General features: G+C 46.9%; 2 protein-coding genes across 3 annotated transcripts; one reads left to right on the top strand and one right to left on the bottom strand.

Annotated features, from left to right (window-relative positions):
* Positions 1 to 31: 31 nt before the first annotated feature.
* Positions 32 to 17,749, bottom strand: LOC118081179 (zinc finger and SCAN domain-containing protein 20). Of its 2 annotated transcripts, none has more exons than XM_060270590.1 (6): positions 17,589 to 17,749; positions 12,468 to 13,171; positions 11,749 to 11,845; positions 8,649 to 9,385; positions 5,939 to 6,068; positions 32 to 83 (listed from the first exon to the last, which is right to left on the bottom strand). In XM_060270590.1, exons 2-6 carry the CDS (start codon positions 13,143 to 13,145, stop codon positions 64 to 66), a joined length of 1,662 nt encoding a protein of 553 aa, XP_060126573.1. In that variant the 5' UTR covers positions 13,146 to 13,171; positions 17,589 to 17,749; the 3' UTR covers positions 32 to 63. The 2 variants fall into 2 exon arrangements, with proteins under 2 accessions (XP_060126573.1, XP_034963363.2); XM_035107472.2 differs by lacking the exon at positions 32 to 83 and adding an exon at positions 2,938 to 3,624.
* Positions 53 to 2,857, top strand: LOC132591576 (zinc finger protein 501-like). The gene has a single exon (XM_060270787.1). It carries the CDS (start codon positions 53 to 55, stop codon positions 1,409 to 1,411), a length of 1,359 nt encoding a protein of 452 aa, XP_060126770.1. The 3' UTR covers positions 1,412 to 2,857.
* Positions 17,750 to 19,347: the final 1,598 nt, after the last annotated feature.

The raw sequence follows: 19,347 nt of genomic DNA, 5'->3' as shown, positions 1-19,347 counted from the left end.
CTTCTCCATCCTATTATCATCCAAAAGAGGCAAAAGTTCTGGGGTTGAAGAGATGCCTGGAAGTCAACAGGGACAAGGACAACCTGAAAAGGCAACAGAAGGAGCTTTCCTCAGTGAAGATGGAGATAGTAGTTTAAATGAAAGTACTTTCCAAGAAGGAATCCTCATAAGTAAAGGGGAAACTATGGGCACAGGCTGTGGGAAAAGCCTCCACCAGAGCTTTGAGGTTCTAGAGGATGAGAGTGTGGAGACAGGGGGACATCAATATAAATGCTCATCATGCTGGGAAACCTTCCACGACAGAACCCACTTGGATGCACATGAGAGAATCCACACTGGAGATAAACCATATGAATGCACAGATTGTGGGGAAAGCTTTAGCACGAGCTATGGGTTTATTGATCATATAAGAGTACACACAGAGGAGAAACCATATATGTGTTCGGACTGCGGTCAGCGCTTCCATCTGAAATCAAACCTTACTGCACACAAGAGAACCCACACAGCAGAGAACCCCTACGAGTGCTCTGAATGCGGGCAAAGCTTTGGTAAGAAATCACATCTTGTCACGCACGAGAGGACCCACACTGGAGAGAAACCCTATCGGTGCTCAGATTGTGGGAAGAGCTTCAGCCAGAAAGGAAATCTCGTTTCCCACATGAGGATCCACACAGGGGAGAAGCCATATAAATGTTCCCAGTGTGGCAAATGCTTCTCTCATTGCACTTCGCTGATGATGCATGTGAGAACTCACACAGGGGAGAAACCTTACAAATGCTCCATCTGTGAAAAAAGCTTTGTCAACAAGGGAAACCTTGTTTCACATGTGAGAATCCACACAGGGGAAAAGCCCTATGAATGTAGAGATTGTGGGAAAAGTTTTAGCACCAGCTTTCAGTTTATAGAGCATAAAAGGCTACACACAGGGGAGAAACCCTACATGTGCTCAGACTGTGGGCAAAGCTTCAATTCAAAATCAAACCTTATCACACACAAGAGAACCCACACAGGAGAGAAGCCCTATCAGTGTACTGTGTGTGGGAAAGGCTTCCGGGTTAAATCATCCCTTACTAAACATGTGAGAATCCATACAGGAGAGAAGCCCTACGAATGTCCTGAGTGTGGGAAAAGCTTCAACACTAGCTCCCTGCTTGTGAATCACAAAAGGGTTCATACGGGAGAGAAGCCATATAAATGCTCAGGATGTGGGAGAAGCTTCCGTCAGAAAGGAAACCTTGTTTCACATATGAGAATCCATACAGGGGAGAAGCCATACCGGTGTTCTGACTGTGATAAAAGCTTCATTGATAAAAAGTCGCTTATTAAGCACAAGAGAACCCATACAGGAGAGAAAGCTTATGATTGTAAAGATGGTGGGCAACGCTTCAGGTGCAACTCAGTGCTTTCATAGAACAGTATAATTCAGTGGGCCTGACTGGACAAAGCCTCTCCTTGGTCTGACCTACAAATGCATGGTAGGGGGGGAGACTACAGACTTCGTGCTTCCCCACCTCTGACATCACCAGCTGTCCACATGGGACCATATATTGAAATATGGATGTGTACCTGGGTTGAATTTGTGTGGGCAGTACCCAGATAGAGTGTGGTCCATTTCTGGCCTACATTGGTCATAGAATTGTAGAGGGCAAAGGGACCCCCGAGGGTAATCTAGTTCAGCCCCATGCAATACAGGAATTTCAGACAGCATCGGAAATACTGTGTATTTCTGGGCTGTGCATTGCCCAAGTGGGATGTCTCTAGAGGAGGGGTCTGGCAAGGGGTCTGAAAATCCCCCTTCAGGAATAGCTGAAACATCCGGGTGTGCTTAGCCTGGAAGATTGTGGGAAGAGAGAGATTATACCAGTCTTCAAATAACCACACACAATATGGAACAGGCTTGTTTTCTGTGGCTCCAGAGGGCAAGACTTGGGTGGAAAGTGCAGGGAAGCAGATTTCGGCAAAACATTTAGAAGACCTATTCCACATTGGGACAAAATTAACCAGGAGGTGGTGCTAGGGTTTTTAAAATCTGAAATTAGATACAGTGGTACCTCTGGTTGTGAATGGGATCCGTTCCAGAGGTCCAGCCGTATCCCAAAGTTTTCACAACCAGAGAGACCGCTTCTGTGCATGCGCTCGTGGTAGACCTCTTCTGAGCATGTGCGAGCGACTAAATACTTCTGGGTTTGCCGCTTTTGAAACCCAAAGTTTACGTTACCTGAGGATAACATAATCTGAGGTTCCACTGTGTCATCTGAACCTGTGCACCCTGGATATTCCAATGTTACTTTCTACCTTAACTGTCAAGAGGCAGCACATGCCTCTGAATACCAGTCAGTTGCTGGAAACCACAGGAGGGGAAAGGGCTCTTGTTCTCGGGTCCTACTTTTGGGCTTTCCATTGGGGCATCTGGTTGACCACTGTTGAGAGCAGGATGCTGGACTTGATGCCGCCCTCTTTCAGTCTTACGTCACACCACCACCAGCTACACATGTGGGCAAGATCAGGGAGAGGTATTGTCCGATCTCGTTGTGATGCCACAACACGTCCCATTAGAGCAGCCTTCCCCAAGCTGGTGCCCTCCAGATGTTTTGGATCACAGCTCCCATCAGTCTTAGGCCAGCATGGCTGTGCTGCATTAAGAGGAGGGCAAGGGGGGAACTTCTGTTGCCATTTAGAGCAGGCATCCCCAAACTGCAGCCGTCCAGATGTTTTGGCCTACAACTCCCATGATCCCTAGCTAACAGGACCAGTGGTCAGGGAAGATGGGAATTGTAGTCTGCGGTGAACTGCAGAACATCACCCCTGGAGGCGCACTCCATTGTCTCTCGAGACAAGACAGATGCCAACGCGAGTCGATACCAGTGACTCATGCTGGTCTGGTGAGGTATTTTGCTCAACTGAAAACTCTGTACAGACAGATACAGTACTTCAAAATAATAAATAAAAATTAACTTTTTATTATGCATGTGTATTTCATGTCAGCTCTTGGGCAAGTAACAGACTCCAAAAGATAAATTAAAACACAGATAAATTAAACACAGTTAAAACACGACGAAACGCTAGAACTGATATCCCTCCTACACAATCAAACATTAACTTTTCTTATGGCTGAGTGTATACATTCTCCAACAGAGCTAGAAAAGTATTTCAAATATCTCTGTGCCCCGGCGACCCAGTGCCTGGGATTCCTCTAGCCCTGTTCATCCAGATAAATATTTGGTACAACGCCAAAAGTGGAAAGGGCCGGGGAACCACAGCTGTTTTCAACCACTTCACCGGCTTCTCCAGTGGCAAGGACGTTGGGGGTGATCATGGAATCTTCTGCCCCCACCAAGGTCTCACAAGAGTCTGTCTGAAGAACAGCCAAAGGATGGGCATCAAGGGGACACTTCCTTTTTTGCAACTTCCTCTGTGCATCCTTTTGCCTGCGAACCGCCGCTTGTTCGGGGGTTTCAGTAGCCCGGCGCCGCGCATTCCTTTCGGCTTCGAGGCGCCGACGCTGCAGACGCTGCTCTGGGGTCTGCCGTGCTCTGTGGCGTCTCTGCCGCTGCCTGGCTAGGAGCCTCTTCCGCAGTTCTCGAGTTTCCACGTTGAAGCATACGTTCATCTGTATGTACTGATCTGCAAGGATGTCAAAATTGATGCGGGACGAATTGTATTTGGGGTTTGCGTTTGGAGGGGAGGGCAGGAAGAAATTGCTTGGATCATGGAAGGTTGAAGTAAGTGGGAAGAGGTAGGGAAGAGGGGATTGGCGATGTGAGAATGTTTAAGTCGCATTGCTGGCAGACTTTACATAGGAAGCTGCCTTCTACTGAGCGAAACCATCTGCTCTGACTGGGGCAGCTCTCCAAAGTTTCATTCAGGGGACATTCCCAGTGCTACTTTGAGATGCTGAGTTTTGAACTTGGGACCTTCTGCACCCAAAGTAGATGCACTGCCACCTGGCTATGGCCCTCCCCTTATTTGCTATCATGGTTCTTCAAATAAACACTAAGTCTGTCCTGAACCCAGAATAGTTTCAATTAAACTCGGACCTGGAGAGGTTGAAACCTAGTCCAGCACTTAAACAGCTAACATAGTTAAAGGTAAAGGTTAAAGGAAGCAGTACCTGGGAAGTTCAAGTACTGTCAGGCTTTTGAAGGTCTTTGCTGAGCCAACCTCTCCCTATGTTCAGCTAGCAGAGCTCCCTGGGAGCTGTCCAGAGTCCTGATTTAATCTTGCTTAGACATGGAAGAGGATGTGATATTCATGGCCACTTTCCTTTTGGTCTCCGAGCCAAGAGTGAATTTTATTAAAGAACGTTTAAGCACTTTCAGTTGCTCAAAAACATTCCAAAATATTTTTTTTAAAAAATGTTTTGGGTGCAGTAGGGTTGGGAGAGGCTTCTGTCTGCAGCCTTGGAGACCCTAATGGGCTGACTTGTTACAAGGCAACTTCTGATGTGCCTATGTGACAGAGAGAGCAGCTGGGTTGGGGAAACCCAATGACTACGGATGTGGACTCTCCTTCCTTGGAGGTTTTTAAACAGAGGTTGGATGACCATCTGCATGGATGCTTTAGCTGAGATTCCTGCATTGCAGGGAGTTGGACTAGATAATAATAATAATAATAATAATAATAATAATAATAATAATAATAAATTTTTATTTATAGCCCGCCCTCCCCAGTCAAAAACCGGGCTCAGGGCGGCTGACACCAACAGAACCACAATAAAACATAAAAACAATTAATTAAAATACAGATTAAAATACAGTATTAAAATTTAAAGTGCAGCCTCATTTCAAGTAGGCCATAAATCCAAGCCATGAGGGAGAAAAACACAGGGGTCAGGCTGAGTCTAACCCAAAGGCCAGGCGGAACAGCTCTGTCTTGCAGGCCCTGCGGAAAGATGACAAATCCCGCAGGGCCCTGGTCTCCTGGGAAAGAGCGTTCCACCAGGTTGGGGCCAGTACTGAAAAGGCCCTGGCTCTAGTAGAGGCCAATCTAGCCATCTTATGACTCGGGATCTCCAGAATATTATTATTTGTGGACCTTAAGGTCCTCCGCGGGGCATACCAGGAGAGGCGGTCCCGTAGGTACGAGGGTCCCAAGTCGCATAGGGCTTTAAAGGTCAAAACCAGCACCTTAAACCTGATCCTGTACTCCACCGGGAGCCAGTGCAGCTGGTAAAGCACTGGATGAATGTGATCCCGCGGCCGGGACCCTGTAAGGAGCCTCGCCACGGCATTCTGCACCCGCTGGAGTTTCTGGGTCAGCTTTAAGGGCAACCCTGCATAGAGCGAGTTACAATAGTCAAGCCTGGAGGTGATCGTCGCATGGATCACTGTGGCCAGATCGGGGCGAGAGAGGTAAGGGACCAACTGCTTGATGCGGCGGAGATGGAAAAATGCCACCTTTGCTGTGGATGCAACCTGCGCCTCCATGGAAAGGGAGGCGTCAAAGATCAGCCTTGGGGGTACCGTCCAACTCTATGATTCTATGAGATCTGCAAACTAGGGACTTCCTGCCTTACTACTTGAACCTCACATCCTTGGGGCCAAACTATATGATGTTCAAACTCCCACCATATCTATCTATCTATCTATCTATCTATCTATCTATCTATCTATCTATCTATGTGCACCTGTGGGAGAGGGAGACTTTTCCTCTGTGCCATAGCCCCAATCAGGTCACACCCCTCACCCCTCAGGAGCTGCTGTTAGCTGCAGAGAGAAATGTGTAGGTTTACAAATTTAAGCCCTTACATTTTTTTCCTTCTCTGCAGCTAACAGCAGCTCTGGGGGAAAGCAATCTACTTAAGGGCTGCTTTGCAAGGGATACAGGGTTAGCATCCCCTCCACACACACTCCTATGTCCCCAGCACAAGTGCAAAAGCCATGGTTTAATGACCTCAGAAATATTGAAACGTTAATGAATCAGGCACCAGAACCCTTACTTAATAAGCTGATGTCCACTTCATCCTCTGTTTTGGCCTCCAGGGGGAGCCGCTGCATCATCTTTGGGGAATCTGAAGGGGCTCTGGATGACTTCAGAGAATTCAACTCATCCTCTGATGGGAGCAGCACCTGCAATTCAAATAGGTATCTATAGTTCAGTGAACAAATGACAAGGGACTAGGACCTTCTCTGGCCTAGAGGAAAAATCAAGTGGCAGTCCCAGTGCAAAACAGGAAGGTGGGAACCAGGGTCAACGTCGGATGGACTTTTGTGCCATTACAAATAAGGTAAAGGTAAAGAGACCCCTGACCATTAGGTCCAGTCGTGACCGACTCTGGGGTTGCGCGCTCATCTCGCATTATTGGCCGAGGGAGCCGGCGTGTAGCTTCCAGGTCATGTGGCCAGCATGACAAAGCCGCTTCTGGCAAACCAGAGCAGCACATGGAAACGCCGTTTACCTTCCCGCTGTAGCGGTTCCTATTTATCTACTTGCATTTTGACGTGCTTTCGAACTGCTAGGTTGGCAGGAGCTGGGACCGAACAACGGGAGCTCACCCCGTCACAGGGATTCGAACCGCCGACCTTCTGATCAGCAAGCCCTAGGCTCAGTGGTTTAACCACAGCGCCACCTGGGTCCCTTGCCATTACAAATACAGGTATCTAAACAAAATGACTAAATTTTCTGCTGCTATATTTTTTCCACGGGAAATTTCCCACTTTTCGAAACAACCCACTCCCCTCAATTAGGCAGTAACGTAATGAATGAATGAGGAGGGACGGTGACTCAATGCTAGAGCATCTACTTTGCATGCAAAAGGTTGTAGGTTCAATTGACATCTCCAGGCAGGGATGAGAAAAAGATCCCTGGACTGACAGGACTGAGTTAGATGCACCAAAGGCTTGACTCAGGAAATACAGGAAGCTGTACTGGGCTAACACAGCACCAGGCAAACTGGGCATTTGGGGTGCATTCAATGCCAATTGAAGCTGTAATATATATATATATCAGGGATGTCCAACTGCTCGGCTTTTTTTTCTTCGCAGAGAAAAAAAGAACATCTGCCCCCTCCTCCATTTGTGCACAATCGCAAAACAAAAGACTTTATTTTTCCTGAGCGATCGTCTGGTGAGTGACTTTTTCCTGTGCTCCCTAAAAAAAGGTCAACAACTTTGACCTGCCCCGCTACCAATTGGTAGAGTATTCTGTGAGTAGATCACAGTCTCTTGGGAGTTCAACGTCCCTGAGATATATATATATATATATTCAGGGGGACTCTCCCTAAAAAGTACATCTATTTGTCTCAACCTCCACCATGCCCCTTCAAATATAAACAATGGAAGGGAAATCTGTTCTATTTTGCCATTTTGTCTCGGAAAACAAAACAATACAATAAAAATAATTTCCACATAAAGCTTTGAAATGGTCTGAACATAGAAATTAAGCCACACTGCTTTTTTTTTTACCCTAATCAGACATCTGAATTCAATTATGTTGGGATATTGAGAAATACCTTTGAGGTCTTTATACAACACATAGAAGCATAATATGTGTTGTATCAAGCTATATCTACCAGGGATGATATGAATATGTCTGTGGAAAAAGTTAAAATTTTCAGAGGAATCTATTCTTTTGAACAACATGCCTGCTATATGGAATTTGACAACTGGACAGCTCCATTTAATCAATGGATTGAAGATATAACTAGACTTGCAACTTATGAATGGACTGCTTATGGACGTAGACTTTGCATGGACAAGTAGAATGACATTTGGAATGCATTTATACAAAATATAGCAGGTTAAAAATAAACATATATGGATAGTAATAATGACTATACATTAGATAAGCATTTATATGGAACTGGAACTGTTAACTTGCAATGATATAGTACAGCTTTATTTTTATTTTACGTTGTTCAGTTAAACTTTTCTTAATAATAAAAGCTATGTCAGGAGTGGGGGGATTTTTTTTCAGCCCAAGGGTGCAAATTCCCATCTGAGCAACCTTCTGAGATCAGTGGTGGGTGGAGCCAGAGGCAAAAGTCGGCAGAGCAACCAATACAAATTTTACCTTTGTAAAGTAAGATTCTAGTCCTCAAGGTTCTAGATAAGGCACTTGGAAACTGCTTTGTGCTCTAGTAGCTCTTGCCCTCTTCCCACACAACATTCCTCCATTTGGGGGCTATCTGAAGAGGAAAGTTTGTAAAAGAGGCAGGCGTACTATTAAGATGGGAACATACGACGCTGCATTATAATAAGTCAGACCATTGGTCAATCTAGTTCAATACTGTCTACTCTGATTGGCCATGGCTCTCCAGGTAGCATACCTGGATAATGTTCCACCTAAACATTAGGAAGAACTTCCTGACAGTAAGAGCTGTTCAGCAGTGGAATTTGCTACCAAGGAGTGTGGTGGAGTCTCCTTCTTTGGAGGTTTTTAAGCAGAGGCTTGACAGGCATATGTCAAGAATGCTTTGATGGTGTTTCCTGCTTGGCAGGGGGTTGGACTGGATGGCCCTTGTGGTCTCTTCCAACTCTATGATTCTATGATTCTATACTCCCCAAGCTGCACTGGGAGATCTTTGCCAACATTGTACTGGACAAGCCAGGGATTGAGCCTGGGACCTTCAGGCAAAGCAGATGCTCTCTGACTGAGCTACAGCCTTTCCTGGAGGTGGCTGGGATGACCCCAAAGGCTGGCACACCCACCTCTGGCTCCTGGCTCTTTGGCTTCTGCGGCCTCAGGAGGAAGACCTCCGCCAGGGCCACCGCCTGGGCACAAGTCTCTGGATGGCGTTCCCTCACCCAGCTCTCCATCTCTACAGGGAGGACGCTCAGAAACTGCTCCAGGATCAGCATATCCAAGATCTGCTCCTTCGAGTGCTTCTCCGGCTTCAGCCACTGGTGGCAAACCTCCCAGAGCCGCTTGCAAACGTCTCGGGGCCTCTCGGCTTGCCGACGGCGGAACTGCCGGAAACGCTGGCGCAGCGCCTCCACGCTGACTGCGTCCTCGTCAAGAAGCACCTCCTCTTCTGCTTTCTCAGAGGAGTCTGCGTCGTCAGCTTCTCTGCTCAGGCCTGTCTGCCTTTGGGTGACCCACAGTCCTTTGGGACATTGGCTGACATCACTCCTTCCCATCGTTGAGAGGACCCTGCTGTCCTCCTCTGCAGGCTTCCCCGAGGCAAGAGGGGTCTGTGGGTTCCTCCACCCTGAGGGAGGGGACTGCATTGTCCTAAGGAGGTCCTGCGACTGGGCTTCCCAGCGCCCTCGCAGTCCCTCCTCAGGCTCCAGCTTAACACGGTGCAATGCTGCTGCCCCTTCCAGGAACTCCCCTGTGGTCTCCACCTGGACCACGTGCAGGTCTCCTTCTTGCGCTGCCAAATTCTCTCCCGATTCGGCTTGTCCTTGGTCCTGCACCTTCCTTTTCGCTTCAGGCCGCGCCTGAGCTGCAAAGGAGAAAGCAATGGGTTTTATTTGCTAGCTCCCTTAAAACACCAGCACAAGCCAGGAGTAGCCAGTGTGGTGCCTTCCTGATACTGCCGGACTCCAACTCCCACCAGGCCTAGAAGGCATGGCCAATGATATGGGACTTGTAGTCCATCAAGATCTGCAAGGCACCATTTTGACTAAAGGTCTAATTCTCACCCTAAAAGGTCTAATTCTCACCCAAGTGGTCAGCCTCTGTTTGGGCTGTTTCACTTCAGGCGGTGGGTAGAGGGTTCAAACAATGGAATGCTCCTCCATGAGGAATACGGAAGCCATGCACACAGAAAACTAGCTTGTCAGGGAAAAGAGGTCTAGCCTAGCCTTCCCTCTGACGTGGTAGCTTTCTATATGCAAGGATCTTTGGGAAGAGACAGAGGAGCACGTGCTCATGAAAGCATCCTGTGTGTCAGTTTACACTTAGAAGAGTTTGGATTTGATATCCCACTTTATCACTACCTGAAAGAGTCTCAAAGGGGCTAACATTCTCCTTTCCCTTCCTCCCCCACAACAAACACTCTGTGAGGTGAGCAGGGCTGAGAAGACTTCAAAGAAGTGTGACTAGCCCAAGGTCACCCAGCAGCTGCAAGTGGAGGAGCGGAGACCCGAACCCGGTTCACCAGATTATGAGTCTACCGCTCTTAGCCACTACACCACACTGGCTCTCTTATATTAGCAGCAAAGAACAGAACAGGAGTCCCCAAACTTTTTGAACTAGTGGGCACATTTCAAATTCTGAGAGGAGGTGCAGTTACAAAAGGTAACTGGGGAAGGTGTGGCATAACATAAAGTGGCTGCTGTTAGGGGTTCTCATTTCACAGAAGCTGCTTAGAAAGTACCTGCACAATTTGCCCCTTGATGGTCTTTAACCCATGAGGGTTAAAGACTTGCTTTTTAAAAGTGAAAGCTCAGTGTCTGGGACACCTGCCCTGCAGCACGACTGAGAGCCGTCATGGTCACCATGATCCCCGTGGTCACCAGTTTAGCCACCCTGGCGGAGAAAGCGACAGTGACTTGCCCAAGGTGCTCTTCTCTGTCAGAGGCAGTTTCCCTCTTAGAAGCCATTTTTGGCATATAAGTGGTATATTTTATTTTTTTATTTATTTAATATGCTGCCCTTTACGTGGGGGTCTCAGGGCGGTTCACAGAATAAAATCAAGATATAAAACCACAAAATACATAATAAAAATAAAAACAACAACCCAATAGCACCCCCCCCCAAAAAAAAACATTTTAAAAGGGCATAGGATGTAAATCAGATCAGCTAAAGGCCTGGTTAAAAAGAAACGTTTTTGCCTGGTGCCAAAAGGTGTATAATGAAGGCGCCAGGCGAACTTCCCTGGGGAGACCATTCCACAGACGGGGAGCCACTGCAGAGGAGGCCCCGTTCTCATGTTGCCACCCTCCGGACCTCTCGAGAAGGAGGCACACAAAGGAGGGCCTCGGAAGATGATCTCAGGATCTGCGTAGTGTCATATGGAAAGAGGGTGTCCTTGAGGTATTGTGGTCCTGAGCTGTTTAAGGCTTTGTAGGTCAAAGCCAGCGCTTTGAATTGGGCCCGGAAACTAATTGGTAGCCAATGAGTCAGACCAGGATTGATGTAATATGCTCAAAGCATCTTGCTTCGTTGAGCAACCTGGCTATTGAATTCTGCACTAGCAGAAGTTTCTGAACTGTCTTCAGAGGCAGCCCTACATATAACGCATTGCAGTAATCTAACCTTGAGGTTACCAGAGCATAGACAACAGTAGTTAGGCTATCACTGTCCAAACAGTGGTGCAACTGGACCACCAGCTGAAGCTGATGGAAGGCACTCTAGGCCACTGAGGCCACCTGAGCCTCGAGCGACAGCAAAGGACCTGGGATCTACCCCCAGGCTACAAACCTGCTCCTTCAGAGGAAGTGTAACCCCATCAAGAGCAGGCAACCTCCCAGTCGTTTGGTCTAGGGAACCACCCACCAACAGAGCTTCAGTCTTATCTGGATCGAGCTTCAGTCTGTTGGCTCTCATCTAGTCCAATACTGAGGCAAGACACCAGTTTGTTGGGAATCACAAGTGTAGAGAGTGGTGCAGTTGTGCTCAGGTCCTCCTTGGGGTCTTTTCGCAGGCGATTGGCTGATTGCTGTGAGAACAGGATGCTAAATTATGCTAAATTATCAGCTAGGCCCCTCTTAGGGACTTATGTGAGCTTCATGGCTGGGTGGGGATTTGAACCCTGCTCTCCCAGGGTGGGGATTTGAACCCTGCTCTCCCAGGTTGTAGTCCAGCACTCTAACCACTACACCACACTGAGGAACAGATCTTTAACCAACATGATGGCTCTACTTTTGCCTCTCCACAGTCCCCCTGTGTTAAGTTGTGCTATTGGCTCCTCCTCTGCCTCTGGTGAGCTAGCAACCGCCTCTTCAAGCATCAGGTTAACCTAAAAACAAAAAATATGAAGGATTTATAGAATACGTTAAGCAAAGCACCCAAAGCAGTTTGTGTGATTTTGACAACTCTGCAAAATAGGCCAGTATTGTTATTTTTATTGTTTAACAGTTTAGAAGCAAGATACAGTCGTACCTTGGTTTTCGAATGGAATCCGTTCTGGGAGTCCATTTGACTACCAAAAAGTTTGAAAACCAAGGCGTGGCTTACGATTGGCTGCAGGAGCTTCCTGCACTCAATTGGAAGCCTCAGAAGCCGCGTTGGATAATTCGTCTTCCAAAAAACATTTGCAAACTGGGACACTCACTTCTGGGTTTGCGGTGTTTGGGAGCCAAAACGTTCGAGTCACATGGCATTCAACAACCAGGGTACGATTGTATTACAAAATGAAATAGGGAGTAAAAACAAAGAAAAAACAATAAAATTTGTTTCCTCTAAAATTTGTATTCTGAAGTGCCTTGTGTATAGTAACATAGAAAGACCGTATGCAAATTAAAAGTGAAATGAAATTGTAAACTGAAGTGACTGGTATCTGGAAGTGTCCTCCGCTGCCTCCCTGCAAAGATTGTCTCTGGGGGCCCTTGAAGGATTCACAAAGAAAGAGCTGTTCTCACCTGCTGCTTCTGCTCCTCAGGCTCCTGCGACCCAAGCAGGAAATCCTCTGCCAGAATCACCGCCTGGGCACAAGTCTCTGGGCCATGTCCTTGAACCCAGATCTGCATCTCTGGGGGCAGGATGGCCAGGAACTGCTCCAGGATCACCAGCTCCAGGATCTGCTCCTTGGTATGCTCCTCTGGCCTCAGCCACTGGTGGCAAAGCTCCTGGAGATGCCTCCACAGTGCCATGGGTCCTTCGGCTTCTCGGTAGCAGAAGTGCCTGAAGTGGTGGCAGCGTGCCTCCAAGCTGCCAAGGTCTGGACTCTCTTCTTTCACTTTTGCGGGAGAATCCAGGTGATGCTCACAGACCTTTGGCAGGGTTCGCTTTGTAAGCTCGCTCCGAGGCGACTGAGTGGTGTCTGTCACTCCATTCGCAGACAGAATGAGCAGATCCCCAGGGCGCTCTCCAGATTCAGGATCAAGCAAGCATGGGTCAACATGTTCTGTGTGAGGGGGTTGTGCCAGCTGCATGAAGTCTTGCCACTGGGTTTCACAGTATCCGTCCTCCAGTTCCTCCTTTATTGGGAATGGAGGCAGCCTTCTTGAAAGCTCTTCAACCTGGACAACATGCAGGTCCCTTCCTCCGGCCTCAGGCATCAAGCTTGTTTCAGGCTCTTCAAGGTCCTGGTCCTCCATTTTTACTTCTGGTGGTATCCAGTGCCCTGTAAATAAAAGACATCTTGGACCAGGCACATCAGAACTATGTACAGTGGTATCTCAGTTTTTGAGCGTCTCAGAAGCTGAATGTTTCAGTTTTCAAACGCTGAAAAACCTGGAAGTAATTGCTGTTAGAGATCTGGCCTCTCTGTGTGAACATGCAGTTCAACACACCACACCAATTAAGCACCTGGGGAATGACTCAGCTTTGCACGTGGCTGAAGTTCTGCCAAGTTCTACCTAGCAACAGCCAGTTGATTGGTAAAGAGAACAATAAAGACATGTGCTCTGTGTGGAGAGGTGTGGAGAGTTAGTGGAGATGGTGGATGGTGTGAAGAGGTTATGCTGGAGTTTGTTAGAGCTAGAGAGAGAATTAGAATTACTGATCTATGTACTCTTTGTTGTTTTCTTGTAAATAAACCTGTATATAGTTGCTCAGTACTAGTGGCAGTGAGTTCCTGTGTCAAGCTACTTGCCTTCAACTGCGACCAAAAGTTTCCACTGTGCCTGCGCTTACTCTGTTAAAGTCCAACTGGTGTAGTTGGTATTTACAGACAGCCTACAAATCTTTAACAATTGCTTCCATTTTCGAACACACCTCAGAAGTCGAACGGCTTCCACAGTGTGTTTTTCCATTTTTCCAATTGAACTTGTAGCCAGCCCTTTGTGCTTCGGTTTTCAAACATTTTGGAAGTCAGACGGTCTTCCGGAACAGATTAGGTTTGAGAACTGAGGTACCACTGTACTCCCATGGTTAGAGCTTTAGACCAGGGATGAGGAACCTTTTGTTTTTTCCTAGCAAGAGTTGAATTCTCTCAGCGGTCATCTGTCAAGGGCTGTGTACTGGCAGTGGGCAGGGAGGGCTGCAGTGAGAAAGCCAAAACTGGATGGGACCAAAAAGGATGTGGGGAACCCCATTTTATTTCTCTCTCTTTCTGCTGCATTTGTTTCTCTTCACTTTCACCCCTCCTTGCACATGGAATTCAACTGAAGACAATTCTGAGCTCAGCAGACCAACAGTCTGACTAAATATTTCTTATAAAGCAGTGTACGGTAACACAAAAATTAAACGCATTCATAAAAGCAATCTGTAAAACATAATTTAAAACTTGCTCCCCGCCCCCCGCAGAGTAATTGCCACATACAGGAGTGCCTCAGCTGTAGTTTTATAAATAATTTTATAATTATTTTATGTGTCAATACGAATGGAAGTTGTTAATATTGCAGTTGTTGTATAAAGGATTGGTATTTTGACCAGAGTGTAATTGAAATTAATAAGATTTTGGCACGCAGAAATAAAGTAAATCATCAAACCATCAATTCTAGCACGCGGGTGTGTGGGGGGGTGCACCTAAATTATATAATTTTGTATCTGAATGATTGGTATTAGTAATTGTATTATAATTTAGCATTGTTCTAATGAGGCAAGTATTGGATTACTGTAACTGAAAATTAATAAAAATTATTATAAAATTAAAAATAAAACTCGCTTCCCCCACACCCAGGGATGACATTAAACTCAACCCAGGAAGAGCCACGGAAATGCATTTCTGTAGCTTTTACCAAATGTTTGGTGTGGCGTAAGCGGCGATGCCTGAGAGGAGCCTGTCTTCCTCAGCACCTCCTCAGCATCTTTCCTCCTTTGCCTCATGAGGCGCATCCTCTTCCAAGAGTCTTCCCTGTGCTTCTTTTGGTATGCGCTGTCCATCTTCCGGTCTTCCCTGGTCATCTTCATTGCTCTCCTCGCCTTCTCTCGCTCAAGGAGTCTCTGCTCGTCGCTTTGCCTTGCCCGGCTCTCTCTCTTCCTCTCGGCGGCCCTCTTGCTCATGGTGCAGAAAACCGGCACCCTTCCTTCAGCAGTTGTTTTGTGGAGTTTTATATATTTGAAAATTCATGAAACGACAGGTGACTGGCTGCCAGCGTTTCCCGACAGGGTCTTTGTCTCAAAAGGCGAGGGAAGGGACTGTGTTCAGCTCCGGGGTGGATCCATCTCTTTGGCCTAGCTGGGAAGAGTCAGAAAGGGAGAGAAGCTTCTGGAAGAAAATTTCTTCTACAGTTGAAGAGAAGCCGGTGGAGTATAAGACCTGTATGGGCAATCTCTGGAAGATAAATTGCATTTCAAGGAGTTAGTGATTACCCTTCCTGCCTCTCTTTGCTCCCCCCCCCCTTTTTGAGCTCTTTTATGGCTGAGAACAGCCTTTAATGCCCTAATCTGTTGGAAGGAAGTGATATTGTTGGGTCCCTTCTTTTGAGGTTGGACATTGTTTGAAGAAAGTGAGGCGGCTAATGAATAATCTGCGCGTAGCCAGTCAGGCAAGCCACACAAGCTATCAGGCTAGGTAAAGGTAAAGGGACCCCGGACCATTAGAGGTCCAGTCGTGACCGACTCTGGGGTTGCGCGTTCATCTCGCACTATTGGACGAGGGAGCCGGCGTACAGCTTCCAGGTCATGTGGCTAGCATGACAAAGCTGCTTCTGGCGAACCAGAGCAGCACATGGAAACGCCGTTTACCTTCCCGCTTGGAGCGGTACCTATTTATCTACTTGCACTTTGATGTGCTTTTGAATTGCTAGGTTGGCAGGAGCTGGGGCCGAGCAACGGGAGCTCACCCCGTCGCAGGGATTCGAACCACTGACCTTCTGATCAGCAAGCCCTAGGCTCTGTGGTTAGCTATCTATAAATCAGATGATTTTGGGCCGAGTTCTTTGAAGCTCTTGCAGGGACTGATCAGCAAACTAAGGCTACCTGGGAAGTCGCTTCGCCACTTCTTGAGGGCTTCCAAGTGGCAGAAAAGATTGCTTGCTTGGTATGTATATATTGTGTGCTGTGTAGAATAAAATCTCTAACCTTCTCACTCACTTGTGTTTTGTATTACTTCTGGATCTCATTTTAAAAGAACCACCTTGCATTTGGCAAGACAAGACAAGAAGTGTCCATTTGCGAGACCAAAGGCCCAGTTAGCTCACAGGCTGACCTGGTAAGTTAATAGGTAAAGCACCCCTGGATGGTTAAGTCCAATCAAAGGCGACTATGGGGTTTAGGCACTCATCTCACTTTCAGGCCGAGGGAGCGGGCGTTTGTCCACAGAGAGTTTCTGGGTCATGTGCCCAGCATTACTAAACCGCTTCTGGCGCAACGGGACACTATGATGAGTGCCAGAGCACACGGAAATGCCGTTTACCTTCCTGCCAAACCCACAGGTAACTGATTTAACTATATTCAAAACCATCTAAAAATCCCCTTTTATTAACCCTCACTTTTTAATAATTCTTTCTAAAAAAAGAAGCTGAATATGAAATAGGGCATTTGATTACAATGGATGTGAAAATTAATCCCCACAATGCACGCACACCTGCTTAATCTGTGTAATCTGCTCAGAGGCTGCTTGGTTGTGGTTGCCATGGAAACAAAGGAACATCAAGGCCTAAAATCCTGCTAAAGTTAATTGTGACGAAAGCTTTCTTCTCACAAGCAGAGGAGGTCGTGAAACTTTTTCTGAGTCTCCTAATGAGGTGAACTCACATGACATACACACAAAACAAACAAACAAACATATCTTGCACATAGAAAAGTAGCTGGTCAGGAAGAAGCTTTTCCCTGACATACTAGTTTCCCCAAATACAGGTAATCTTGCTATATTTTAATGGAGAAACATTCAGTCATGTGAGCTTTCACCTGTTGTCTAAACTGGCAGAGTTAGGAAGTAGGTTTGCCTCCTTGTCTGATGTACACGGTTACCAACGGCAAACCTTTAAAGTAGGACTCATCTGACCGTGAAGACCAACTCCAACCCCATTGCTGTGAATGGGGAGCGCATCACAAACTAATTTTAGCTCAAAGTGGGCCTAGGGTTGATATAAGAATTAGAGACTCCAGGTGTATAATTTCATTATTCTAATAGTGCTACTTTAATTGCACTTAACATTTTAGATTAGCCTTGAATTTCGTGTGTGCTGCATTTGTGAGTCTCTCCCTCCTACGCATTCCATCTCTCCTTCTCTATTTTTTATTTATTTACTGAATTTATATGCCGCCCTGTAGTTTTGTGAGGGGAACGGGGTCTCCCAGCAACGTTTAGCACCCTTAGGAAACTACAGCTCCCACAATTCTCCGGGGGGGAGCCATGACAGCTGGGAGTAGTATGACACTGCTTGAAATGTGCAACGCAAATGGGGCCGCGTGTGTGTGTAAAAGCAACTAGCTTACCCAAATACATAGAACAGGATTTTGTTTTACAACAATGTGCAAAAGAGGAAAGCATTCTGGCAAGCCACGTGCTTGCACGCAGCTGTTTCAAGGGGCAGGTGTCTCTCCCCCCCCCCACCCCCGCCGCCTGCCCTTCTGCCTCCTCTGCATCTGCTTCTCGTACTGGGGGATCTCATATTCTGAATCATGCTTTCCCCCCTCCCCCTTTAACTCACCCTTTCCAGCTCTCCTTGGCAAGGATTTCCACGAGGGGAGGCGGGCAGGAAGTCCCCGGGTAACACGCCTTGCGCGATTATGATCGCAAGCTGGAATGTGCAAAAGGGAAGTTTTTTTTGTTTTGGGGGGGGGGTTAGTTCCCCTACCGAGAAAGGGAAAAAGAGGGGGGGCGGGACAGGAAAGTGACTGGCATTGCTCCCTTTTCCCATTTCAGGAGCTCTCTAGGCAGGAGAACTCTCTGCATTTAACCCGTTCAGTCTCTTTTCAGGAAAGCTGACTTTTCCTTATGGAGCGGGAAGTCAAGACAAAGGCCAACTAAGTCCTACTCAGAGTAGACTAGACCCGGTGAAACTAATGGACCTAAATTAATCTATTAACTTGGAAACATAGAAACAGAACCTCTACAATACCTTGGATAGCTCAGCTGGTAGAGCATGAGACTCTTGGGCAACGGATTCCTGTGTTGCTGGGGATTTTACTAGATGACAATTGTGGTCCCTTCTAATTCTACAATTCCATAGAATTGTCAAGTTGGAAGGGACCCCGACGGTCATCTAGTCCAACCCCCTGCAATGCTGGAATCAACTAATGGGCTCTTACTGTTAGAACGTTCTTCCTGATGTTCGGCTGGAATCTCCCTTCTTATAACTTGAATCCAATGGTTCTGGTCCCACCCTCTGGAGCAGGAGAAAACAAGCTTGCTCCATCTTCCATGTGATAGCCCTTTGACTGAGTCCACTGCATGCGTGAAGAGCACATGCTCATCAGCCGAGATACTGTGGTGGCTTGTACCAGGCTGAAAGACATTCCCCTCTGTAACACTAAAGCTGACCAGATGATACTGGTCTAACAATAATCTCTCGGTTTTACTTATTGAGACATTATGAGGAAGGGGGGAAAGAGGTGGGTGGGATGGGGAGTTGGCTGTGGTGGATTGTCAATGTTTCTGTTTTTCTTGATATATGTAGGGGTTCGGCGTCAGCGTCATTTGCGCAGGTTCTCTGTTGTTTGTTCGTGCTTCTCTGTTGGCGAGAGAGGTTGGGATTAGCCTTGGGGTGTGATTGCTCATTTGTGGTTGGCTGTGATGATCTTTAGTTTCTTGTGTGAGTGGGGAGGGAGGATGTTTTGATTAGGTTAGCCATAGGAAGGTGGGGATAAAAAAGAAAGCACCTGCCCTGCAGGCAGAAATTCAACACGGTGTGTGGTATAGTAGTAGTGTCAGACTACGACCTGGGAAACCAGGGTTCAAATCCCCACTTGGCCATGAAGCTCACACCCAACCTACCTCACAGGGTTGTTGTTGGCATTAACTAAGGAGTGGGAGAACCATTTAAGTCATTTTGAGCTTCTTGGAGAAAAAGGTGGGACAGCAACCCCCCCTGGAGCTTATGAAATCCAGTAACCATTTGCAAACCCAAGGTAGCCATCTGGAACAAGTCAGTGCATTTTAAAACCCATTCATTCTCTTTAGTACACTTCTCTTTTTTATTTTATTTTTTCTGGCAGCGGATATTAACCTTTTTTGGGTCACGGATCCCTTTGGGATTTGGATGAAAGTTGTGGACCCTGTCACCAGAAAAATGCACATTAAAACATTTTATGCACTTCTTTCTTTCTTTTCCCCCCTCTCGGTTTACAGACCATGTGAAGCCAATCTGTGGACTTCAGGTTAAGAACCCATGGTCTCCAGTCCTATTCCTGCTCAGCTTACCTGAAGAAGCGTCTTCACCCCCATCGTTCAGCCCAGACACTGAGGTC

This window comes from Zootoca vivipara, chromosome 2 (assembly GCF_963506605.1).
Source record: "Zootoca vivipara chromosome 2, rZooViv1.1, whole genome shotgun sequence".
Classification (NCBI taxonomy): domain Eukaryota; kingdom Metazoa; phylum Chordata; class Lepidosauria; order Squamata; family Lacertidae; genus Zootoca; species Zootoca vivipara.
This window is presented reverse-complemented; position numbering and strand designations above follow the sequence as displayed.

Excerpts from the sequence above, each read along its gene's own strand:
- LOC132591576 (XM_060270787.1), top strand. The coding sequence starts at position 53 with ATGCCTGGAAGTCAACAGGGACAAGGACAACCTGAAAAGGCAACAGAA.
- LOC118081179 (XM_035107472.2), bottom strand. The coding sequence starts at position 13,145 with ATGGAGGACCAGGACCTTGAAGAGCCTGAAACAAGCTTGATGCCTGAG. Across the intron at positions 11,846-12,467 it reads CTGAGGAGCAGAAGCAGCAG|GTTAACCTGATGCTTGAAGA; the intron begins GTGAGAACAGCT and ends TTTTGTTTTTAG. Across the intron at positions 3,625-5,938 it reads AGTGGACATCAGCTTATTAA|ATCAGTACATACAGATGAAC; the intron begins GTAAGGGTTCTG and ends ACATCCTTGCAG.